The 27,850-nt window shown below is 35.8% G+C and overlaps 1 protein-coding gene across 1 annotated transcript in view; it reads right to left on the bottom strand.

Moving 5' to 3' along the window:
* adgrg2a (adhesion G protein-coupled receptor G2a) overlaps nucleotides 1–27,850 on the bottom strand; it is a 182,640-nt gene that overhangs the window by 91,383 nt on the left and 63,407 nt on the right. The window contains exons 11-16 of the mRNA XM_051926903.1: nucleotides 24,640–24,770; nucleotides 24,085–24,181; nucleotides 19,413–19,453; nucleotides 18,885–19,004; nucleotides 5,719–5,739; nucleotides 3,138–3,170 (exon numbers count right to left, since the gene is read on the bottom strand). Coding sequence (XP_051782863.1) covers nucleotides 3,138–3,170; nucleotides 5,719–5,739; nucleotides 18,885–19,004; nucleotides 19,413–19,453; nucleotides 24,085–24,181; nucleotides 24,640–24,770 — 443 coding nt within the window. The remainder of the gene's footprint in view (nucleotides 1–3,137; nucleotides 3,171–5,718; nucleotides 5,740–18,884; nucleotides 19,005–19,412; nucleotides 19,454–24,084; nucleotides 24,182–24,639; nucleotides 24,771–27,850) is intronic.

Genomic DNA, 27,850 nt, shown 5'->3' with positions numbered 1-27,850 from the left:
CTGTTTTCTGTCCATATACTGTAATGGAGGAGGCGGAGTCACGTATCGCGTCATCACGCCTCCTACGTAATCATGTGAACTAAAAACAAGGAAGAGATTTACAGCACGAGTCAAACGCGGGAACGAAGGTAAATGACGTTAATTGTTGAGTGTCTTTTAATACTGTGTAAGCATATATATTAACACATGTGCAATTAAACGTGTGCATTTACGGGGTGATTTCTCAGGCTTAAAAGCTCGCCTTTTATTAAAAAGGTAAATGCAAACTGTTTTCATTCTGAAGGGCACAAACCACGTTAGATTTCAGACGTTAAACGCGCAAAAATGTCAGTACACCAGATAAATAAGCGCAACATATTATCAGTTGTATTGTATGCTTACAATACATATAGAAATGTGTTAATCGTTAACTAATATTATGGGATGGTGTTTTTCGACTCGCGCCTTGATTTAAACGATTGCATTTCTTGGTGGGTTTGCGTAGCTTATTGTCAATATCTTTACACCTCTTTTTAAGACTTAATTTAAAAAGGTTTTCTTTTCTTCTTAATTAAAATTTAAAAGCAATACTTCACCGCTGCGAAGCCCCTCTAGCGCTGACGTCCGAGGTTCGATTACCGTAAGCGAGTGCAGTGAGTGTGTACGCCTGATAAGCCAAGAATAAGGGGGAAAGACGTGTCGCGTACTCTTTGCATTATTTGACAGTAAACTATTTTCAACCATTCTATGATCTGCTTCTCACAACTGAAGGCACCGTGGCTGATGTTACCTCACAATCTGATTGTATGGGTGGTTACCTACCAGGTAACGCTTATAGTTGGCCAGTAAGTCAGCTCGAAGTGATCACTCGAGTGAAGGCAGCTTCACAAAAAAACAGATCCTTAACAAACTGTTATTAGTATATTTTCCCTCAATTTAAAAAGGTTTTCTTTTCTTCTTAATAAAAATTTAAAAGCGGTACTTCGCCGGTGCGAAGAACGTGGATTTGACCGACTGACACATACAGACATATTCATGAGTGCAGGTACTTCGGAAAGAAAGCACCGTGTAAACCTAAAGTTTAAATTAAGTTCATAGACCTACAAAAGGTTGCCATTGATTTGAGGCAAGATTGCTTTTCTCCTGTACAACTATACGTTGCATTCTCAAGAGTGTGCTTGCACGGCTTCGGATATAGATATATATATATATATATATGTATGTATGTCTATATATATATATGTAAGCTTATAAGTACTGCCTTACTTCTCTTTAAGAAAGGAAGATGTAATGATACTTGATTTAAATGATTCCATGTCTTGCTGGGTTTGCGTAGCTTATTGTCAGTATCTTTACACCTTTTTTTAAGACTTATTGACTGAAACGGGCCTTCACGAAAAAAGTTAGGGCTTTGCTACAGGATACACCCTCCACAAGTTAAGCAAGTAAAAATAAAAGTATATATTTCTGTTTTATTTAAACCTTTTAAGTTCGTATGCATAGCCCCATTTGGCTGTTTTAGTTTTTTTTTTCTTTCTTCAGTAATATTTAATCTCCTTAAAGAAAAAGAACATATGCATTTTACTTTTATCTCTTTAGTAATATTTTAGTGTAAAAGGATAACCAGTATTTAAACTTTTTATGTTACTTTATAAATTTATTTTACACAATGTTGAAAAATTAATAAGAAAGCTACATATTTTGGCAGCTGCTGCTTTAATTTTCAATGAAATGAAAAAAGCTCTCCAAGAGAAAACGTCAATGAAGAAGAAACAGTTTGCACTATCTAAAAAGGAGAAACCCTCATTTATTAAGGTTTGCTGCAGATGACTTAACTGAAAATAAATTAATAGTTCCTATGTGTATAATACATATTTATCTATTTTACTTATGCCTTTATTCCAGCAACTTGCAACATCTGAGGTACAATTTGTTACATTACTTTTGTTTTTTGCAGCACAGGCAGGTGAAGTGAGTTCCTCAGGGTCACACAGTGGTGTCAGTACCAGGATTTGAACTGACAAGCTCCTGGTTTACTGAAATATTACTGAAGAAAGAAAAAAAACGAAAACGGGCAAATAGGGCTATGCATACAGATGTCCATCCATCCATTATCCAACCCGCTATATCCTAAATACAGGAGCCAATAAGTAGATATGTATATATACAGTATATATATATATATATATATATATATATATATATATATATATATATATATATATATATATGAATGTATGTATGTATGTATATATGTATGTCTATATTTATATGTATATATATATATATATATATGTACATATGTAAATTTGTATATGTATATATATATATGTATATGCGGATGTGTATATGTATATATATGTATATGTAGATATGTGTATATGTAGATATGTATATATATATGTATATATGTTTATGTATATATATGGTTATATAACCTCTTTAACACACTACTTCTCCGCTGCGAAGCGCGGGTATTTTGCTAGTTTTATTATATATCTTACAATAAGTAGATCTGAAAATGCTTAAAAAATGAAAAAAGTATGTCTTGCTCAATTATGATGAGAATCCAAAGACATGCAGGTTAGGTGGATTGGCGATTCTAAATTGGCCCTAGTGTGTGCTTGGTGTGTGGGTGTGTTTGTGTGTGTCCTGTGGTGGGTTGGCACCCTGCCCGGGACTGGTTCCTGCTTTGTGCCCTGTGTTAGCTGGGATTGGATCCAGCAGACCCCCGTGACCCTGTGTTCGGATTCAGCTGGTTGGAAAATGGATGGATGGATGGATGTTTGCAGTTTGTAGTTTGTAGTAAACACTCATTAAAACACATTTTGTGGTAATACAGAACTCTGGTATTACATTTGTTCTTGAATTTATGGATTTTCCTCATCATTGTGGCTCTTTTTCTTTTACTGCATGTGGAAAAGAATCATTCACCTCTTCCTCCATTTTCAGAAGGCTCTTAATCTAAATCAGGGCCCACTACATTGTAGCCCTCACTTAGTCACACCAGGGAAATTTAGAGACATCAATTAAATTACCACATGGAATGTGAGAGAAAATGAAGAAAATGTACAAACACAACACAGGAGATGTCCAGGCCAAGATTAAAAAGCAAAGTACCATAGAAAAGAGGGATTACTTTAAATATAAATATTTACCTGTAGTAGTGGTGGCTGGCTGTGTAACATTAACTAAATTAATTAAAAAAAATAAAAGCAAGAGAATTATTAAAGTTTTACTGCAAATATTCTTAATTTAAAATACCAAAAACCAACAACTTTAATCATACAACTTCCTCAAGATCAAGCATGCATATACTATTTAAATTTTACAAAATTATAACAGAATTCAAATAATTAGTACTATTGTAGTTATTTCTAGTTACGGTCTTCTCATTGCAGAGAATAGAAGTAAAATCAAAAACAACGGTAACACTTTAGGTACTGCAAAGATCCATCTATTACTCAATTATGCTTATGTAACAAGCTCTTAACAAACACTTCTTTTCGTCTTCATAATACTTCTAAAACATGAGCAGTTAGGTTATTCATCTCTGTGCAGTGTGGCCTACTGACACGATAGTAAGATCACTTTCTAATATAAAGGATTGAATTATTGTGTTATTACCCTCAAACTACCCAAGTTCATTACCAGATTGGTCTACCTTACAATTAACACAAGCATACATAGATATACATGTGCATATAAACCCTAACCACATAAATGCCATATGATTGGCACATGCACAGCCGATCACTCCCTAGCACTTTAAGAGATTTACCCATCATTGGCATGAACAACGTAGAATGTCTTAGGTATATCTCAGGCCTAAATATTACTTTGGTCTCCAAGAATATATTTAAACAAACAAATACTCTACATACTTGGCCTATAGGCCATTTATCAACCAACAATGTTTTACTTTACCACACTGTTCCTTCTATTAGATGGAGCTCCCCTTCGCAGGCTGATAAATCTCGCAAATCGAAGTATGTGGCAAACTTCCGACTGCTCTAGGTGCTCTTAATATTTACTTTAGTACTTGAATCAATCTAGATATAAAGACAAAGTATAGAAATTTCAAAGCAACCTTGTATTTATTAAAGAATAATAATACCAGTAGAAGAAAGTATAAAAGAAAATATAGATAGCAAAGTCTGGATATATATAGTCTTTGGAAAAAGCTACGAAGAATATCAATGCTTAGAAGTTGTTCTGGAGCAGCTTTTGACTTAGCAATTGATGTTATTCATGAGATGCTTTAGCTGACAATCAGATGAAACTGTCACTCTTCTCTCTGTCTCATTTTTCTGCTGTCGCCTTCTCCTTTGACTTCACCCTCTCCTGACGTTGCTGTTTTGCTGTCGCTATTTCTTCTTCTCTTCTTCTGTTTTGGTTCCTTAGGCAAACCAAATTTATTTTAAAATTCGGTGGTGGGTTTCAGAGTATGTGCTGTTACACACATTTGATTTGCCTGCTGTTAATATGACGGATGTCTTCGCACAAACTCCTTGATTGCTTTAGAACACCTCTCACTCCTGCTTTCACAAGCTATAAACCAGTTTGGCAATGCCTAGTCCAACGGCATCCATCTGTTCGCAGGTTATAAAGTAATCAATACAGCCAAGGTATCACAGCCAATTCCTGGGCTTCTGCTTTACACAGTGAATGATTACTGGTACAACTCAATAAGCGAAAATGCTTTGATGTCCTAGTACAATTCAGGGAAAGAAGATGCTTTGATGTTACTTGCCCAACAATCGTCCAATTTTTCAGTTCATTTTGTTTGTTAAAGCAAAAAATAATGAAAATACAGGCATCTGTTATCTAAAAAATTGTACATATGGCACACCAGGGCAAGGATTCACTGGTCTTATACTAAATATATAATATCAAAAGAAATGTGTCTCAGTTAAGCCACCTCAGACTACTTCACAGTGAAGTTTTGTTAGGTCACGCTGCAGAGATGAATAAACATTTTACTAATTCTTTGTAAGTGTTATAAAGACCCAAAAAAAGTGTTTGTTAAGGTCTTATTAAATAATAGTAAATGCATAATAGATTAAATTTTGCAGTACAGAAAGTAAAGTGTTATCAACATTACATTATAACGTATAGCCACTTCCCTAGTGTGTTCATAAATTATTAAAAACCATAAACCCTCTTTATAGGAATACTCTCCTGCCTCTCCCACATATACCATGGGAAGCTATTAAATCAATGCAAGTACAAACCAATACAGGTATGGAGTATCTTGTAGGGTTGATCTAACTCTGCTAAACTTCAAGTCATTTGAATATTATTGGAATAAAGTGGTAAAATGATAACTATAAGAAGCGAAAAAGTGCAAAGAAATAAGACATTGTTAAAGAGATTAAGTTATTGCATGCAAGGAGATACAGTAAGTTTAGTTCAAGAGTGGTTATGGCATTGCACGTATTCACAGTATGAAGGGTATGCTGCTGGGAGATAGCAGGTTACAACCATTGTGTTAAGATCTTATAGAAACAATGTGCTGTTTATGCTGTAGAAGCAAAAAATACAAAAATCCCTGAATGATGTCTCATAAACCCTCATGCATATTAAAACTAAATTATGTACATGCTTGACACTTCTCAAATATCTTTTCAAGAATTCAGTAAAGTATATACAGTACATTACAGATAAGTAATACATACTGTACTACATCTTATTCAGATCAAGTGCCCTTTTCCCTATCAATGTTTAATTTTTACATACCTTTTGAAGTAAACTTTGGCCCTGCCGTTGTCATGAATTCAATAAAAAAGCAGAAATATAAGCATTACTAAATGAAATAATGTATTAACATAACAATGTCATTCGCATAAAATTTAAATTAAATGGATGTCATTCAAGCTAAACATAAGTCTAAGCAACAACATATGGACAACAGTAATCATCATTACACAACAGCATGCAAACAGCCAATTTGCCACAAACACACAGACATATTCATAAAGTTATTGTAGACCATTCAAGGTTAAATGACAACTTTTTGGATAAGTGTTATTATAAAATGTGGTAGTCATAATCTTGACTAACCAAAGCTAGTTAACAGGAAAGGGAGACTGTATAGTGAGTGGGCAGATTAAATAGAAGAGTGCTTAACTATTTTACAACTTTAGTGGCAGGGCACAATATTCTCTTTAGCTGTTTCTAGCCCTCAGCACAAACACTAAAGTGTGATGGAGAAGGTTAAAACACTTTGAAAAACTGACAAATAGAAATACTAGATATATGTATCTCTCTATTATAATAAAACAATCTTGGGATGAGACAAGACTAATCCTGTGACAAGACGTGACTTTTTGAAGAGACTTTTTGGAAGGAAGTCCCGCAAGACAGAGGCTTTTACCATTAGACTCTTTCAAGTCACGCCATACTTAAAACCTTTGGAAGCAAGTCACGCAAGATGGAGACTTTTGCCATGAGATTCTTTCAAGTCACGCCCTACTTACAACTATTTTCAAACAAGACCACGGTCATCAGGTACATTCCGGCACTTAACCTGGACAGACACCAATCAGTTAAAGGGCTTACTTATGAACACACATACACACACACACTTATAAAGATCCAGTTTAGAATCACCCATTCATCTAAATATTGCAGCGAGAAACGATGAAGTCAAACAAATTAACGTGAAAATTGTCAATCAGGTACATGGCAAATTGATTAAATGTGTATCAATAGACTATGCTGAAGCAGCTGGTGGTGATCGGGTGGAAGATGAAAACATCAGTTTACAGTATCCCATAGAATATCTACAAACATTAACATTGTCCGGTCTTCCAATGGCCGAATTACTGTTGAAAGAAGGACGTTTCGTAATGTTATTGTGTAATTTATGTATGAGTGATGGACTATGCAATGGAACAAGATTAGTTGTATTAAAAATTGGTCGAACAATTCTCACATGTAAAATTTTAACAGGCGACAAGAAAGGTAACGTAGTACATATTCCGCAAATAACATTAGATACAAAAGGAGATAGTTATACGTTGCATTGTCACAATGTAAATCTAAACACGGAATCAAAATTCAATGCAATCTTGAAGAAAAGTTAAATCCAAATATTGTTTTAACTGAAGTTTTAAAGTAAAAGTGAAAATAATGCATATGTAAAAATTCCCATGAAAATAACAATCTCTTTAAATTGTACATCCGGTTAATCAAACCCAGGGGCAGGCAAACAAAGTGAGCAGGGGGAGGAACACCCTAGTTTTACATAACAAAGTGCTAGAAAGTGCAACTCAAAACTACATGTTCAGTCTCCCCACTGATGTATGATAAAGTGATATTTTTCCATGCTTAAAATTCACCACCAATTCCTTTTTTTATATTTTATTTCTATTTGTTAAGGCTACACCATTTGACCAGTTCTATTACCTCATCCCTGTATGCAGTGTCATAATTTATGGGTAGATCTATGGGTTGTAACTATTGCACTGTTGAACTTAAATGTTTAGTCGAACTTCTAATTTTTAGCTCATTTTTTCATTTCCACTCACTCATCAATAATGTGTATTTGAAAATAGGGCTTGAATACAATGAATACTTAATACAGGACATGAATACTCCTCTCAAAATCAAATCATTTAAAGCATAAAGAATTATACCCTGGTAGTGACAGCACAAAAACCACTAAATGATATATCTTCTGAGCATCACAAACTGGTGATATTACAAATGTAAAAAAAGAGACCTTTATGTGGCCTGTTCTACTTCAGATTAATAGATAAAAACAGTAACAACCTTCACATACTGATTAGAACAAAAACAGTAACAACCTTCATGTACTGATAAGAAAAAAATCTGAATGTACAATTTTGCCATGTAAAACTATCTAAACATTATTAGCAGATATTTCATTTATTGTATTAATAAAGAAGCTCATAAGAAATAATAGGTAATGTCAAAGCCTATCCCTCTAATCTTCGCTGTGTTAGTAAATTCAATTTAATAGCAGAACAGGATATTCAGACTTGTAAAATGAAACCTACCACTATGCTCGAAACCAACCACTAGTCTCTTAAATCCAACCCAAGATACAGTAAGCTCAGTTACTCTACTTCAGGGGTGTCCAAACTTTTTTCACTGGAGGCCACATACAGAGAAATATACGAAGGGCTGGGCCACCCACTAGAGGTGAGTACAGTATATTGCCTCACCTCCTGTGTATTAAACTAGGAAAATCATTCAAATATTGGTAAATTATGCTTTATAATTGAATATGCTTAAACAAAAAACAGCATCACAGATCTCCATGAATGGGTTTTTATTTATTGTATTACAAAGTGCTCTTATCACATGCAATCGAGTAAAAATCAAAAGCACAAGCTTTTTCTGACACTTGATATTTTAAGTTAGCTGACAAACCTTCAATTCGCTGCACAACTGCATTTCCGGACAAGCGAATGTTGTTGAATTCCTGCATTTTCTCCGGGCACAATACTCCTGCGACTTTAGTGAGGCACTGTTTTATGAAGTCACCATCTGAGAAAGGTTTCCCATGACGGGCAGTGAGTTGCACAACCTCGTAACTGGATAATGTGGCATTTTCTTGTGTTTTGTTAGCACGGAAAAAATCCTGTTGTTGAGCTAACAGACTAGTTTCCATTTGCTTAACTTTCTGTTCTCGCTCGTCACCAGTGTAGGACGTGCAGGTTGGATGTTTGGTTTCTTAATATCGACACATATTATACTCTTTCATCACTGCAATAATTTAATTGCAAATCAAATGGACACACTTGCCCTTGACTACTAGGAAGAAATATTCATTTTTCCTACTGTCTCTGAAATCTTCTTCACTCACTTGCTATTGTGCGTTTCTTTGGTTCTGCCATTTTTGGTCACTCGTAGCAAAATTGTTCTTTGGTTGCGCTTGTTTGTGAAGACGTTGCCTTGATCAAGACAGTAGCTCCGCCTTGTGTTAAACCTAAGAAGTACTATACAGGTAAAAACAAGTTTCATGTGTGGGCCATATTTCATTATGTTTTTAGAATTTGCTGCGGGCCAATTAAAAATGGACCACGGGCTGCAGTTGGCCCGTGGGTCGCAGTTTGTACACCCCTGCTCTACTTGAATCATCCATTCTTATCATGACCAATACATTTTTGATACTGGAACAGTTTCTAATGCTTTAACTGGAAGTCATTCTATTTACCTTAAGAATTGTATTCAATCATTTTTCTTGGAGGCAAACACAAATGAAAACAATCAGTGTTTAGAAGATTACATCACAAGTTTGGAGAACAGTCAACCAATCTCCCCAATTATAGTAATAGATGATTGTGCAAACTTAACCATCGAGCTTCCCAGATACAGTACAAACAGCTAGTTAAATACCCTGTCAGAAATGGGAAGACTTTGGATCTGCTATACAGGATACATACAAGGCTTTACCTTGCACTCTGCTGGGTAATTCTGTTATGCTACAGTCATTACCTACTTAAAAGAAAAGGCTGAAATCCATTAAACCAGTAAGAAAATGTATACATTCATGGACTGTGGAGTCATTTGAAAAATTACAAGATTGCTTGGATTGGACAGACTGGGATGTTTTTAAAAATGCATATGAGAACATTCATGAGCTGTCTGACACTGTCACATCGTACAAGAACCAACACAAAAAAACGAGACTAACCCTATAACTCAGGAACCAGGAGAGGAAGGGGAGAAACAAAGACATGGTTATAGATCTTGTTCTAAGTTGTCACAGTGAGAAAAGGTTCAACTTGATTGCTCCAATCAGTATGACCGGCTCTACACCTAAATTCAAACCACCATAGCAATTTAAGAAATCAAGATACAAAGATTTACTACATCTAGTAAAGGCTCTTCCTTCTGAATTTCCAAGAGACTATACAGTAATAATTGAATAATCACAACAACCTAACAGTGAAATATTGACATGATCTGTTTGATAGAAATTAATGAACAGTAATTTTGAAACAACAAATTTTCTATGACTTTGGAAAGAAAAGTTAAATGTGATCCATTAATACGTCTTAAAAACGTCTTTTTGTAAAGATCAAACAATAGTCACTTAAAGAGAATCTATTGACATCATTCATAAATAAAGGCACATTGCAAACTTGTAAAAGAAGGTTGCAAAATGTCCTGCTTCTCTTCTACCATTACTAAAAACTATTAAGGCAGTATACTTATTTTGTCAGAAAATGTGATTATGTACTACCAGACTGCAGTGCTACAAGTGTCAGCTCCAGGAAAAGTTGTAAAAATTACACCTTTGGACTGAACAGGAGGCATTTAGGACCAGGAGACACTTGGGACTTCTCCAGGGAAGCTGCACACCGCTACTGGGGGCTCAGTGGCCTGCTGTTCCTAGCTCAGAATGTTGCCCCTGTGACCTTCACTAGCATGAAGAGAGGAAAAGTAGGTCTGGAATTCCTACCCGGCCGGGGCGACCACCCTGGTTGTATTGGGGGCGTCCCCGTGCCTGATGGACCCTGGACCCCAGCACTTCCGCCACACCAGGATGTGCTGGGAGGAAGAAGGGAGGGAACACCCGGAGTGCTTCTGGGAGGACAGCAGGCACTTCCGCCACACTGGGGCATGTCCGCGGGATTGCCGGTGCACAACTGGAACACATCTGGGTATGGATAAAAGGGGCCGCCTCCCTTCATTCAAGGCTGGAGTCGGGTGGAAGCAGGACACGGTCGGAGAAAGAGAGAAGGAGGCGGTCCGAAGAGGCAGAGTGGTTGGCCTGGACTTTGGGGAAGATTGGGGTTTGTGGTGCACTTATGGACATTTGTAAATAATATGTATTGTAAATAAACATGTGGTGGTGCAAAATAACATGTCTGCCTGTCTGTGTCCGGGGCTCGTTCCACAGTGGGTAGATCTTAAAGCTGATTACTTGATCTATCTCATTCTGTTCAATTTGTAATTAAATACTATAAAAACGTAAGCTTACTACAACTAATGTTAAGTGGAATTTTCTCAGATACTAAGAACAGGAAATGATCTAAAGAATACTTATTTCTTTTTTATATGTTCATCTGAAGTCAAAATCAAACCAGCCCTTGTAGGAAATTTTCTTACACCATTTAATATTCTACAGTACATCTATGCATTTTTATTAATATGCAACTAGGTTGTTTCACATTTGCGGTAATATCAACATATCATCACTTTTTTACAGGGTAAATGTGTGTAATGCATTGAAAAGCCATTTTTACCAGAATAATAGCTCACCCCCATAAAGGTTGCACATCAATAATAAACTCACTAGACAAATGAGGCTAATGAGGGCAAGGCAGTGGGCATAGAAGAGTGGCTTGGTTGCTTGACTAATTAAAAACAGATTATAGATTAAACAAAAAATACGCACAGAGCGGCGCTAATAAAAATAACTTAAACTTAACTCTCGAATACCGATAACGCACATACAATTCAGTTCAGCTATTCTGAAACATTAAATATGGCTTTATTAAATGTTAGAGCATTAACCAACAAGACGTTTTCCATCAACAATCTTATTAGTGATAGGAAAATTGATTTTATTGCAGTAAGTGAAACGTGGTTTTGCTCTGATGGTGTGGCTGTTTTAATCGAATCTCCGCCTCCGAATTAAAGCTTTGCTCATGTGGATTGCCAAGGTAAGAAAGGCGGCGGTTTACCAAACATTTACTCGAGCCGGTTAAAGCGTAAAGATGTCAAGTTTTGGTAAATTCAAGTCCTTTGAGTATCTTGCTGTTGTTATTCATGGAGAGTCTCAGTTTCTAGTATTATCCGTGTATAGACCTCCTAAATACAATGCATCTTTCTTTGAGGAATTCTCAGACTTGGTGTCAATTGTAATTACGAACCATAACACATTCCTAATAGTTGGTGACTTTAACTTTCATATCACTAATCAGTGTGACACGAAAGTAAAAGAATTCATGAACCTCCTGGACTCTTTTGATTTGATGCAGCACATTAGTCAGCCTACACACAAAGCAGGTCATACGTTAGATTTAGTAATTACTAAAGGACTAAAAGTTGATGTGAAGCAGATCGTTGATATTGGTCTATCAGACCATTTTCTCTAACTATTTAATGTAGCAATAATGATAAAAAATATTCACAAGAAGCATATTGTTAAAAAACGCTTCTTTGATTCATCAGCAGCTTCAAAATTTAAAAAACATTCTAAGCAAACAGTCCATTTGTAGTGCTTACTGCAAAAGTGAGAATAATGTAAATAGTAAGGTGGAAAATTTTAATTCTAAGGTGAGAGCTGCGGCTGCTGACATAGTTGCACCTGAAAAGATGGTTAAAAAATCTTCTAGCACTGTTATACCATGGAAGACCCAAAGAGTGTCTGATCTAAAGAGAACATGTGGAGAGTGGAGCTTAAATGGAGAAAAACTAAACTGAATATCCACTATGAGATATTGAAGGTTAAAATAACAGAATATAACAACATAGTTCGTCTTGAGAGGTGGTGTTATTTCTCTAGAATTATAAATAACAATGCTAGTAATCCCAGAGTCTTGTTCTCTACAATTGATCATCTACTAAACCCAGGTCACTCAATGGAATGCCCCCAAAATACTTCCAATGAAACTTGTGAGGATTTTGCTGTATTTTTTAATCAAAAAATTAATGATATTAGAAATAATATTGTACATTTCCCCAGTACTAATCCTCTTAAACCCTGGTACTCCATTAGACAGACAGACAGACAGACAGACAGACAGACAGACAGACAGATAGATAGATAGATAGATAGATAGATAGATAGATAGATAGATAGATAGATAGATAGATAGATAGATAGATAGATAGATAGATAGATAGATAGATAGATAGATAGATACTTTTTTATAAACAAATTAAATTCTTTCACCAGGATAGATTTACTGCGTTGGGTTGGCACACTGCCTTGTGCCCTGTGTTGGCTGGGATTGGCTCCAGTGGACCACCATGACCCTGTGTTCGGATTTAGCGGGTTGGAAAATGGATGGATGGATGGATAGATTTACCTGATTTACATAAAATAATTTCTCAACTGAGACCCTCCACCTGCGTCCTTGATACAATACCAACAAGTTTTTCAAAGAAGTATTGATCGTGCTAATTGACAGTATTCTTGACATAGTAAACCCATCATTAGATACAGGGGTCTTCAAAGACTGTCTAAAAACTGCTGTAGTTAAACCCCTTCTGAAGAAAAATAATCTGGACTCCTCTGCTTTAAAATTTTTTATACCTATTTCTAACCTGCCTTTCTTAAGTAAAATCCTAGGGAAGGCAGTTATTATGCAGCTAAATGCCCACCTCAATAAACATGCTATTCTTGATAAGTTTCAGTCGGGTTTCAGAACAAATCACAGTACAGAAACTGCACTCATTAAAGTAGTAAATGACTTGCGGGTAAATGCAGACAGAGGCCGTTTATCTGTTCTCATTCTCTTAGATCTGAGTGCTGCATTTGACACCACTGATCACAATATTCTTTGAAATCGCCTTAGTCAATGGGTGGGCCTCTCTGGCAGTGTCTTAAATTGGTTTGAATCCTACCTGGCAGGTAGAAAATTCTTTGTTAGTTGTGGTAATTATACCTCAAAGACACGATATTCTATATGGCGTTCCACAAGGGGTCTATCCTGGGTCCGCTGTTCTTTTCGATTTACATGCTTCCGTTAGGTCAGATTATCTCGGGGCATAACGTGAACTACCACAGCTATGCTGATGACACACAGCTGTATTTATCAATAGCGCCTGACAACCCTGACACTCTTGATTCATTGACGCAATGTCTTACTTGTGTTTCTGAATGGATGAGTAGTAATTTTCTCAAACTAAATAAAGAGAAAACAGAAATTTTAGTGATTGGCAATAATGGATATAATGAGTTTATTAGAAATAAACTTGATGCATTAGAATTAAAAGTCAAGATGGAGGTAAAGAATTTAGGGGTAACTATTGACTCTGACCTGAATTTTAAATCACATATTAATCAGATTACTAGGACAGCATTTTTTCACTTAAGAAATATAGCAAAAGTTAGACCTCTTATAACATTGCAAGATGCTGAGAAATTAGTTGTTTTCACTCAACTAGATTACTGTAATGCTCTCCTCTCTGGACTACCCAAAAAAGACATCAATCGATTGCAACTAGTGCAGAATGCAGCTGCTAGAATCTTAACTATCCATCCATCCATTTTCCAACCCGCTGAATCCGAACACAGGGTCACGGGGGTCTGCTGGAGCCAATCCCAGCCAACACAGGGCACAAGGCAGGAACCAATCCTGGGCAGGGTGCCAACCCACCATGGTAGAATCTTAACTAGGAAAAGAAAATCCGAGCACATTTCTCCAGTTTTGATGTCACTACATTGGTTACCTGTGTCATTTAGAATTGAATTTAAAATACTGCTTATGGTTTACAAAGCCTTAAATTATCTCACTCCATCTTATATTTCGGAATGTCTTACACCTTACAGTCCAAATCGTAACCTTAGATCTTCAAATGAGTGTCTACTTAGAATTCCAAGAGCTAAACTTAAAAGACGTGGTGAGTCGGCCTTCTGCTGTTATGCACCTAAAATCTAGAATAGCTTGCCAATAGGATATCACCAGGCTAATACAGTGGAGCACTTTAAAACACTGCTGAAAACACATTACTTTAACATGGATTTCTCATAGCTTCATTTTAGTTTAATCTTGATGCTCTGTATATTCAATTAATTATCATTATTATTCATGGTGGCTCTAAAGTCCGTACTAACCCCTACTTTCTCTTCTGTTCTTTATCCGGTTTTCTGTGGTGGCGATCTGCGCCACCACCACCTAATCAAAGCACCGTGATGTCCCTATATTGATGGATTAAAGGCCAAATGTCCACATGACCATCATCATCAAGTTCTTCCATAAGAACCCTGAATACAATGAGGACTGAGTGAGGTCATTTATGTTAGGTAGAATGCTTAGAGAGGGCTGGGCGGTCTCGTGGCCTGGAACCCCTGCAGATTTTTTTTTTTTTCTCCAGCCGTCTGAAGTTTTTTTTTGTTTTTTTCTGTCCTCCCTGGCCATCGGAGCTTACTTTTATTCTATGTTAATTAGTGTTCCCTTATTTCATTTCTTATTCATTTTGTCTTTTTTTCTCTTTCTTCATCATGTAAACACTTTGAGCTACATCATTTGTATGAAAATATGCTATATAAATAAATGTTGTTGTATTGTACCTTTTCTACCTTGAGACAAGGAACCTTTCTCCCTGGACACAATCAGTACACCTCCCTTCTAATAACTTATAGATTTGTCCATAAATGAATAATCAGCAGATCCAACTAATAGTGCCAAATTAAGTGCAAATCCTAGACAAATTATAGTTGTCACACATTCAAAATCTAACAAAAATCTACCATTAGACTAAAACTGAAATTGGAATTACTAAATCGAAGTCAAAACAAATCAGTATTATTTTTTATTGCATAGGTCAAACCCTTCGAAATATTTAGCCTGTGTTTGCAAAATTCAGAATTTCTGTAAAGTGCAGAATTTTACATTGAATGTAAATGCACATAGAAATGCCTTTAGATCATGTGACAAGGTAGCCCTAAGGACAACAAAGGTAAACCTAACTTGAGGCATCAAAGCAGCAAAGCGAAAGTATGGCAAGAAAATCTACAGCCACTTTTGTGACACCAGAGACACACAGCACAGGGAACTCAAACCATAACAGACTATAAGACCACACTACTTGCATGCTGTGGTGCTGTCACCGTTCCAGATGTTTTAAACCTAATTGCACAGTTTGATGCCCTGAAAGACATACCTGCCAGGAAGTCCATCCCTCCTCAGGTTGAACAGGTATTATGCTTGTAGAGTGCTGACATGAGAAGAACTTTGTGGAATGTAAACCCACGCAAAGCTGCTAGACCGGACAACATACCTGGCTGAGTGCTCAGACATCTTCATCTTTACAGACATCTTCAATATTTATCTGAGACACTAAGTCGTCCCCAAGTGCTTCTAAACCACCACTGTCATATCCAAGCCGAAGAAGTCCTGTGTCTCTTACCTCAATGACTATCATCCAATAGCACTTACACCTGTCATCATGAACTGCTTAAAATAACTAGTCTTGGGCCTCTTGAATGTCAGACTTTCACATCATATGACCCTCTCCAGTTTGCCTATCACCAAAACTCTTCCTCTGAAGATACCATATCGACTGCTCTTCATCTGGTTCTGTCACATTTGGACAAGGCACTTATGCTAGGATGCTATTCATTAACTTCTGTTAAGCTTTCAGCACCATCATCCCTAAGAAGTTCATAGAGAATTTGTGTCTGCTAGGCTACAATACTTCTCTATGCAACTGGATCCAGGACTTCCTGAAAGAGAGACTTCTGACAGTCCATATTGGAAACACGATATCCAGTACCATCATGCTGAGCACTGGCGCCCCCCAGGGCTGTGTACTCAGCCCATTTCTGTTTACTCTACTGACTCAGCACTGTACGGCTGCGTACAGCTCTACCCATTATTAAGTTTGTGGATGACACAATGGTGTTGGGTCTCATCAGCAAATGAGATGAGTCAGCTTACAAAATGGAGATACAATGATTGGCGGACTAGTGCAGGTGCAACAATCTGTCTCTTAATGTGGACAAGACAAAAGAGATTATTGTTTACTTTAGGAAGGCCAATGCTGTTCACATCCCACTGCACATCGAGGGAAATGGTCAAGAAAACCAAATTCCTTGATGTGCACCTGGCAGCATATCTTATTTGGTCAATTAACGCCATCTCCATATCTAAGAAATGCAGCAGCATCTCCACTTCTGGTGACTGAAGAAGGCAAGCCTACCTCCCCCAATTCTCACCACATTCTTAAGGAGCACAATCGAGAGCATTCTAAGCAGCTGAATCGCTGCCTAGTTTGGGAACTGCAGTGTCTCTCACCATAAAGTCCTACAACAGATAGTGCACACTTCAATATTATTTATTTTTAATCATTTATTTATCTATTATAGTATAGTCTAGTTCTTTACCTGTCTTACACTTGTCCTGTGTTTATTTATTGTCTGTGGTCCTGGGGAACGTTATTTCATGCCACTGTATGCTGCAATGTTGTGTATAGATGGCATAACAATAAAGCTACTTGACTTGACTTGACTTGAACATGCTTCATTAACATTGCCAACAATTCAACATACATTTTTAATAATCTGTTACTGATGCAGAGCGTAAATATAAGCCACAAAAAATTAATATCATGAACACAATTTTTTCTTACTTTTTAATTTTAATTTAATAGACTTCTGACTCTACCATCTGAGAAAATGTTTTTAGTAGGGTGTATTTTGGTCCATTTTTTACTGTTGATAATATTCTGTGTGTAGTTTAATTTCTCATGAATATAAACTCTGCAAATATTTTTGTTGAAAGAAATAATACATTTCTAATTTCATGACTTTTCACATCATACCTGTTTACTGTATAGCTGTTCAAATTAGTATATAGAACAGGAGTTCAACTTCAAACCTGGAGCATGGCAGTGGCTGGAGGCTTTCATAACCATTTCTTAATTAGTGTTCAGTTTTTTGCATTAACGTTAATCGACTTGCTCTTTAAGACTCAGACCCCTTCATTTTTTTTCTTTTTCCCCTTAATTAGCAGCCAAAAATTAGATAAAAACAAGCCAACACATGACCAGCTAACCCGTGTCCATCATACAGTATCTGCAATTCAGAGGACAGAGTCTTAAAAAAAAGAAAAAGAAAATGAAGGAGAATGAAGTAAATTAACAGCAGGAATTGGTCATAAAACAAAGCGGCAGAAAGGATAGTCTGTAGCCACTGGGATCTTCCAGGATCGGAGTTGGATTATAGCGTATGTCTTTCAATTCAAATGTCTTCAAACATTTAGTCATTTGGCATATACTGTACTTGTAACATTTTTGTAGCTCTTTCTGGATTTGGCCTGTCATTTTTCCCATGTGCTTAATCATGGTACACACCAATGCTTTATATTGCAGAATGGACAGAATGGAATTCAGTTCAGCATTGCCAGTTATATTTAAAGAACAAAAACATACGTACAGATATTTTTTAGAAAGAATAAAAAAACAAAATAGTGAGTGAACCACCAAAAAATAAATACAGTGGCTGCAGGTGACTAAAATATAATCTTACTGCTTGCTGCGTATGGAAAAGAAAAAAAAACGTTTTGGTTTGGTATGCTGGCTTAGGACACTCTGTGACACCTCGGGGAATATGATAACATCCAATAATATCAGATCAACCCTGACAATGTTGTCTAGAAAACTTGCTGTTTTTAATTTCCAGTTTACATTTACTAAATAGTGAGACAGGTTAAGAAGGAGTGAGACTGAATGGAGGAAGTATCAGCTAAATAGTTTGGAATTGTTTACGTAAGATGTTATTTACTGCAAGAAAATTAGATTGCTTTGTAATTTAGCAGCTGGTTTATAAAGGCCTCTTTTTGATGCCTTCACCACTTTTATATCTATAGTATTATTCACCAAATTCTGCTGATTGATGACAGCAACTGAGCATGCAATGACAACATCCAAAAATAGTGTTATACTAAATATAATAAATGAAAATATTAATGGAATCTTTGATATGATACGATAACAAAAGCATCTGCAACCTCCTCTTTCGACAATGAAGTCAATACAGTCTTAAGTTCCCTTAGGGATCATTAAAGGTTGTATGTTTAAAATAATAACACATACACCTGACATTACTGATTAAACACACCTTCAGATGGAACAGATAACTGTTGCATTCAGGAGCATTTAATTCTTATTTACAATTACTGTATTTCATAATACTTTTTTTCTGCTTCTCGAAAAAATTAATATTTCAATTAAAATGAAAAACCTGCAATTACCATTGCTTGGGATTTTAGTTGTAGAAGACAATGATCCGCTATTAACAAAAATGACATAGCCTTTAGTTGTAGCTCCAGCTGTAGGAAAGGATGGGCCAGTAGTTGAAATTCCTGGAAATGCTGAAAACATATTAAGAAATACTGTATTTGTAACATTGTTCTTACAGGCAACATTACATAGAATCATAAGAAGCCTTTTTAGTCCATCAGAAATGTTTGATTAATAGCTACGTTGTTTCTATATCACACCCCAACAATTTTTAAAGCCTGTCACCAAATGTTTTGTACTAATGACTTATTTAACAAACTAGCCAAATGATTTATCAGACTGTTTTTCAAATGCAAGTTACACTTTTTTAATCAAATATATATTATACTCTGCATGCATTGCATCCCCCGATTCACTCATAATCACAGTATAAACACTTAATGCACAGTTGATTTTTATTATGCCCTCAATCTTAAATTGGATATACTGTATTTTACTTAACTACTGTAAAATGCTTGAAAGGTGAATCTTATATTTACCAGTGCAGCTTTGAGGGTCACTAAACACAAATGACACATTCCTAAAAGAAAATAAAAAATTGAATAATTAGATGTTCTGGTATTCAGCATTACTTATTAAAATCATATACTGTATATAATTATAGATTGTTTAGTAAGCAATGTTAGCCTATTACTCATTCTTGTTTCTTTTCAATTTTCAAATAAATTAAAAATATGCATTCATGAATTTTAATAGATCAAATAACATGGTAAAATGTTTGGTCTTCACAACTGCAATGTCACATAGTATAGTGTTGCTGCTTTACTCTTTTTGGATCTTCATTTGATTCTTAACCATGTAAACCTGTGTGAGTTTACATGTTCATGCATTTTTCTTTAGTAGAACCCATTTTCCTCCGTAGCTCAGAGATGGCAAATCTGAAATAATTAATAATAATAATTCTTTGCATTTATATAGCGCTTTTCTCATTACTCAAAGCGCTCAGCAATTGCAGGTTAAGGGCCTTGCTCAAGGACCCAACAGAGCAGAGTCCCTTTTGGCATTTACGGGATTTGAACCAGCAACCTTCCGATTGCCAGTGCAGATCCCTACCCTCAGAGCCACCACTCCACCTGTATTGCCCACTAAAAGCAAGTCTGTTAAAGTGATTTTCATGTTACCATTTGACCACTTTTTTTGGGTAAGTAAGACTCCAGAGTACTAAAGCTAAATTCCACATTTGACTAATCATAGTTGATGGTCATAGTAAAATAAGAATTCTGACAAATGACAGGAGCCCAACCAGCTTGCCTAGTTAGCTAAAAGCTAAGTTGTCGTAATGTCTTTGTTACGCTGGCAGGGATTGCCAAAAGGCAGAAGCAGAAACAAGTGGCTAGGAAATGTAAATGTTTAATGAGCTAGACAGTGGTGTATAAACAGGCCAAGGTTTAAGAAGTTGACAGGGAATCTTTCATCAAAGCCAAAAGAACTAAACCAGAAGAGTATTCAAAAAGGAAAAAACAAAGCAAGTCTTAATACTAAAATCTTCATGGAAGCATCTTTCAGCTTTCATTATCACTAAACAAGAGGTTGACAGACAGAGAAAGTGATCAAGACACAAATAAATGGGTAAATGAACCACCTACTTTTTAAAGCTTTGTGTAATTATATCATGTGACTGGCAACAGAACTTTGTTGTTACCAACTGTTGCGGAGATTAATATTTTGATAATTGTTTGTAAATTGTCATTTAAGAATTTATAGTGACTTGAAGAAAGAAACATCTTTGTTTAAGTAAGTCTCTGTGATTTCCTTTCACCCCAAAGCTTTCAGAATGTTGTTGTTTTTGACTGAATTAATGTCCACTTTTGACAGAGAGGGCTAGTTTTATTGTTTTATTACCTGGATTTCCTTTCTTTGTTTGAATAATACCAACAAGAAATAAAATTGAACTTGACATGGGGGGCTGAGCCTGAGCTTTTCTATTGATGAATGGCCTGGAAGCTGTATGTTTGTCAGGGACTGCAGCAGGAAAATAAAGTGGGAGGATTACAAAGGCATTCTTTCTCTTGTCCTTCCCCCATGAGGAGAAGACAACTGTCTCAGCAGCCATACTGAGACAGGCAGCTTGCCTGGGCTTGTGCCTGTGATGAACTGACCAGGAATAATTGGATGCAGCTATAAATTATTGGGCCACCTGAAACTACACTTCTAGCATCATCAGGTTGTATGGGTTTGGTTTACAAAGCCACATTCTTTTTGCTTATATAGCATTACTTATAATAAAATGTGTTGCCTATAATTCATATAATTCATTCATGAGATGTAGAAGGAATGGGGGGATGAAGGGCTGAAGTATAGTACAGAGTGGTAAGCGTATGGGATTTGAGGCTTTTCAGTAAAGTTTACATAATTAAAAGTAGGGTCATCATAGGACTCTACATGTCAAAACGGCAACAATGAAAAACAAATAATCATGGTTGTCAGCATTTTAATTTTTCCTGGATTTAATACATTTTATTCTTATAAGGGTTTTGATGTACAAAGAACTTGTTTATTTCATGTTTTACTGTCATATCAGTTTTGGCATTGCTTTAGATATTTGTCTAAATTTGTGGATACTCTAAAAAAAACATTTTTGCAATTTTTGGCTAAAAACATGACTTTGATTTTTGTTTTACAAATAGGATTTAACACAATATCATTTGTCTTTATGGTCTCAATTCCCCGCTTTGATTTTTTTCAATTCAATAATAATATTGTATGAACATAAACCACTAAATAATTTTCAGTGGTTGCTTTCTTCTGTTAAGATTTAGATGAGGCACTCTTTTAATTTGTATCGTTTTTTTTTTTTTTTTGCTTTTTCCCTTTTTCTTTTGCCTTGCTATCTGTTTTCACCTATTTTATTTTGTTTGTTGTCCTTAATAAACTTTTGTTAGTAATTAGTAAACTGTTTAAGCTGAGAATTTTGTATTATTTGATTCTATACTTATTATGTTGATTGTTAATTAGGGAGCACATTTCGAGTTACATTACACCCCTTAGGGGCTGCAGTCACTACGGCTCAAAAAATTTGTGAAAACCATCTTCCATGCTATTGGTAAGATCTGATAGACAAGGAGAGCCATCCCAGCTCCAGGAAGAACTACAGATGATTTACCAAGGAAAGCAGTTGATATTTCCAGAGTCCATCTGCATGACCACCTTGAACCCTAACGTTATCTTGTTGTCTAAATCAACTAGGTCGATGCTTAATGTGCCATGGGTGAACAAGATTAAGGCCATTAAAAGTGTATTAGAGGTGGAAGAATATTCATCTAGATGGTTGTGGATCAGGAGGAAGGAGTCATGAAGTGTGAGTGCTACTGGGACACAATGCTGCAGCTTGATCAGCCTTGGTAGGGGAGGTGTGATAAAGAGTATCTGATGTAGAAAACCCCAAAATACTAAAATGACCAAAGGTTGCATCACTGATGATCTATCCCAGAGCATCAGAAGATATATAGTTGAACAACAGCTACTTAAGTCATTTTTGGCTGTTGTGCTGTGGCATTAGCTTTTGTAGCTTTGTTTTTCAACTTCCTTTTTGGACTTTTGTTCTTTTTTGTTCATATTTTTTTATCTTTTGATTAATTTGTGATTATTTGAATTTTGGCTTGTGGCTTGTGTCTTTACTCAATGGGTAATTGTGGTAAATGAATTGTTTATCTGATTTCATTTTTGTTTGAACCTTGGCATTCTGCCAAAATTTGAGAAGTGATGGTGAATAGGGTAAAGGGATCAGGAGAAGAGACATTGTGAACTACATATGCCAAAAAACAAAGTCAAATGCACTAAACTAAATCATGGTCCATTTCAGAAGCACAGATCAGAAAGCAGTAAGTTGAAATCGCAAAGAAATCACACTTTAGTTTTAGGATATATGTAATCATGGACTGACATGAAATAAAAAGCACTGACTTTTATACGATGATGCCATGCACCACACTTCCAATCATTTGTGCTTAGTGAACATAAAGAAAATATCCGGAAAATGTCAATGTGCCCGACAATAAAATTGTGTTGCTGGAAGAAGCAGGAAAATAATTTTAAATGTATATAAGCAATCTAAAATTTGGCTGGGAATGAAAGAAACACATTTTACCCCTAGGAATGAATATTAAACATGATGTTAAAACAAACACAGACCTCAGAAAAAAAAGTATAAAATAACCAAATCATAACACTTGAATGTCAATAATATAATTATATGGATTGTTAGTGCTTTCATTCTTTAAAGGCAAACCTTTATCACATTATAGATTTTAATTTTTTGAGAGCCTTGTCCATATGTTTTGTGGTCTGAGACAGATTTGAACCTCTAAAACTATGTATTAACACATATACTTCATGCTGTACATACATAGGTTTAAATAGAAGCACATTAGCTGGATAGCTGTTGGTTCCTTTGTCATTTGCGTCTCATTGTTAACTGACCAGTCTGTTAAGATAATGGACAACAACTAAAAATCTTAATGCAGCTGTTTAAAACTAAAATAAGCAATTAAGGCTTCTGAATCGTAACAAACAAGCTAACTAAATCTAAGCCCCACAAAAATATATTGCTTTAGAAGAAATTAAATGGGTTCTAATCAAAAAATTTGATAATGCAAAAAACTTTAGCCACTGCATACCTCCAGGACCGAAGCTGAGTGCCCTGCTTTAAGCAATACTCCATTCTGGCAGTGTACGATTGTAGCTAGGCAGAGTGGTGTAGCGTTTAAGGCTTTGAACCTCAAACCTGAGGTTGTGCATTCAAATCCCACTACTGACACTATGTGACTGCACGTCACTTCAACTAGTAGGGACCCCAAAGGAAATGTAGCAAATTGTACCTTTCAAATGTTTCCTTGTATAAAATTATCAGCCAAGTAATAAAAAATATAATTTTTACAATCTGATTTTCAACACTAATATTAAAGAAATAAAGTGTACAATACATCTCTGGGAAAATTAAAACATTTACTATGACAGAGTCAGAAATAGAAAATGAATTCTGAATACAAATAAATATTACTCTATTTGAATGAGGGAAAGGAAGATAAATAATACATATATATATATATATATATATATATATATATATATATATATATATATATATATATATATATATATATATATATATACTGTATATATATACATATATGGTAACTTTTTTAGACTTACCCTGTGTCAGTACCATTTGAACTACAGTTATTGCTCAGATTAAAAAATGATGTAAAAATATCCATGTAACTAATGTTTGCATTTGGTATACATGGAGCTGCAAAACAAAAAACAAGTTCATTAGACTGTATTTTTTAAACAAACCAAAAGAATGTTCAGTGTCATAGAAAAACAAATAATGTAACCTAAAAACAGTTCTTACGATATAAATTTTTTAATGTGAAATTTTAAAAGCATCTTGTTAATTTTGGTTACAAAAAAATGAATAGGTACAATACTTCAAGCAAACAGTTACTAAACTAATTATTTTATGACTAGAAGAAAAACCAATTACACTAAAAGAACACCTGGACATTTACAATGCAATTATGTACCACCACTATGTACCCACTGTGTGAGTAAAATGTCTATAATAGATTTCATATCATTATTCTGAACCTGTCTCTGTGTAGTTAACCAATTTCCCACTTATTCTAGAAGTATGCAGAAATTATTGTATGATTAAACAGGAAAGCAGATACTTTCCAAAAAAGCTGGTGTAATTAATCTACTTACTAGCAAGTTGTACGCCTCCGATAAGAGTGAGTTGTAGAGTAGCATTCTCAGAATTATTTGAAAGAAGTCCTTCTATAATGCATGTGTCATTTTTGTCTTTCATACTGATAACAGCAGTGCAATTGGCAAAACTGGGAAAGAAACAATGAATGTTTCAATAGTTTAATATTCCTCTTGCATCTTTTTCTTCTTCACATTTTGTTTACATTATATTGAATCTTGCCAGATTTCCCCATGAAGACAAATGAAGTTCTATCTATCCATCTGTCTTCTGTAAATTTAAAACTGTATACTGTATTTCTTTTCTGAAGTGTTTTTGCCATTCATTTTATAAATTTTTCCATATTACATTTGAAGCAGCTTAACATCTGAAGGGTAATCAAATGCAAAGATCCAATATGTGAAATAAGAAATTTTATTAGCTAATTATCCTAATGTTCATCTGGAGCCAGAGCTACAAATTACAAGTAAAAAGATTTCAAGGCTGCAGCGGTGTTTTGGCTCAATTCACTGCTGCCATTGTGGGGTTTACCAATGCCTGTTGATTGACTCTTCTATATTCTTCTATTTTTTAATTTGATATAGTGCAGCACAGTGATGTAGTGTGAACTGTTGCTGCCTTGCAGATCCAGTAGCCTGGGTGTAAATGTGGCATCCAGTTGCCATCTGTGTGGAGAATGAGAGAGTGGGTCATGCAACGGACTGACACCCCATCTAGGGTTGGTTTAGGTCAGGAGTAGTCCGGATAGAGAAACTTTCCTCATGTATAGGTCCACAACATCATCATGTTTAAGTTGCATTATAATTTAGTCATACATTACAATTAATTTATATATATTGAAGTAGCATTGCCATTGTATCAACATTTGCACTGTGTGAAGTCAATGACTCAAATCAAACGAAGAAGGCTATAATTCAATGCCATTTCACCAATATTTATTTTTAGTGCAACTCTGGACTCTGGGGGGCTACATACAATAATAAATAATAAATAAAATAAATAAGAAAAAATAAATAACAAAAGTAAAAGCAAGAATTATAAATAAGCAGTACTTTCATAATAATAATAACATGTTTTAACATTTCAACAAAAAAAAGACTTGGCCTCATATAAAAATAAAATATATAAGAGTTTTTAATATGTGCACAACTGAACAGGCTTAACCAGTTTCACAGTAAATCTGAACATCTTTAAATAACTGAACGTATCTTCCCCTCTTTCTTTCCCTCGTATCCCGCTGCCTACTTTCTCTTGTTCAGTGAGAGAAGTATGCTCCTGCTTGGTCTGCCAGGATTTTAAATCTGGGCTGGAATGGTGTCAGTGCCATCCTCGTGCATTTGTGAAGATTGTCATCACTGAATGTTTTTTTTGTGACATCCCAAAATCCACGCAACTCTGAGAGAACATTTGTTACCGAGTTGTTGGCCAGTAAATGAATGTGTTAAACTCATCGTTGACCGATCGTACTTGGCTTTAAGATTGCTTATTTTCTGTAGCCTGGCAAATTTTGTAGGTAACTTTTCTCAAATGTAATTTTGTGCTTTGTTTCATAGTGGTGTTTCACATTCCCACTTTTAACCACTGCCACTGCCTCAGAGCAGATGAGACACAGCGGTTTCGAGCTTCCTACGGGAAGTATGAACATAAATGTCTCTGTCCATTCCGGATTAAAAGCTCAGTTTTCGGTGTCAACCTTCTGCCATTTAGCAAAAGCCATGGCACATTGACTCACAGTTTTATTGCTTTTCTCTCTCTTATCTTCACATTCTTGTATATTTTCCTCTCTCTGTCATTGCCGCTGCCACAAGAGTGCCAGCTGTTTTCATGAGAAATGTAGGTTTTCCGCGCCTCTATTCAGTGAAGGCCCGCCATATTCTGCCTGTGATTGGCTGACATTCTTGCCTTCACCTTGACCAATCTCAGTCTTCATGCTTAACCCCAACCAACTCGAACCCATGAAGGCAACAAGTACTGGCCAATCACAGACACATAGGAGGTCCCTTTCACTGAGTAGTGGTGTAGAAACACTGTCATAAAAGAGTCTCCAGTAAAAATGTAATCTCTGCCAAAACTAAATAAAACTCAATGATATGTCTGTTCCGGGTCTGGGTCTGGACTGAACAGAGTTTGGGTCCGGACCACGGTCCGCCTATTAGTGACCTGTGGTTTAGGTGAATGTGAGATTTCTAAGTTATGAATTTGATATACATAGTTCTAGAAGAAGCACTACTTTACTTAGTGGATGACCCAATGACATTGGTCAGTCAAGATGATATACACTGCCAGCTAGATGCAGAATTTAGGCCAACATATATAGTCACTTAAATCAGTTATAGACTTAAGCATCTAGTTGACAGATACTGGTTTGTGATGGAGAATTAGCAAACAATACAAATTAATTCAAACATACCCTAAGTTAAATGATAAGCCACTTATATCCATCCATCCATCCATTATCCAACCAGCTATATCCTAACTACAGGGTCACGAGGGTCTGCTGGAGTAAATCCCAGCCAACACAGGGCGCAAGGCAGGAAACAAACCCCAGGCAGGGCACCAGCCCACTGTAGAGCCACTTATATCTACTTGCACAAATAGTTGTAATACGTCTAGTCCGTCTTACACACATCCACCAATCAAAGGTTGCACTATTCTGTTGAGGAGGGAAAGGCTTTTATCAAAGGCAACTCAGTTTTTATCTGGCCTTTTACCACCAAACTGTAATGCCCACCCATCTGGCAAGGAAAGCAGTGATGGTCATGTCAGAGTCTACTTCCTCCTGATCTCCAGCTCATATTCTCTTTGTGATTTCAGACTATTGTCAAGGCTTTCTCTATTGGCTCTCTTGAGCTTTTAATCACTGCCTCTTCACTTTCATAATGATTTCCTCCAACTCTGCAGGGAATACCTTGCAGTTCACTTCCATTAGAACTGGACAAATCTTCCTTCCATATTTTTTTGCAGTCTTTTATAAACTCTCCATTCATAGTGCACTCCCTCTTACAACCACCTTTAGCTTGTTTGCTGAGGATGATCATTTTTCTTTTGCAGATCCTAGAAATACATCTTGGCTTAGTGATGTTTGAACCATTTTGGGAACCTTCCTTTAAGGTTCATCTAAAAATCCCATGACCATGGGTGAATATATTCAATTTTCTGGAGGATTTAAGGTGTAAATATTTATGTAAACCATAGATTTAAGAAATGTTG

The sequence above is a fragment of the Erpetoichthys calabaricus genome, chromosome 4 (assembly GCF_900747795.2).
Source record: "Erpetoichthys calabaricus chromosome 4, fErpCal1.3, whole genome shotgun sequence".
In the NCBI taxonomy this organism is placed as follows: domain Eukaryota; kingdom Metazoa; phylum Chordata; class Cladistia; order Polypteriformes; family Polypteridae; genus Erpetoichthys; species Erpetoichthys calabaricus.
This window is presented reverse-complemented; position numbering and strand designations above follow the sequence as displayed.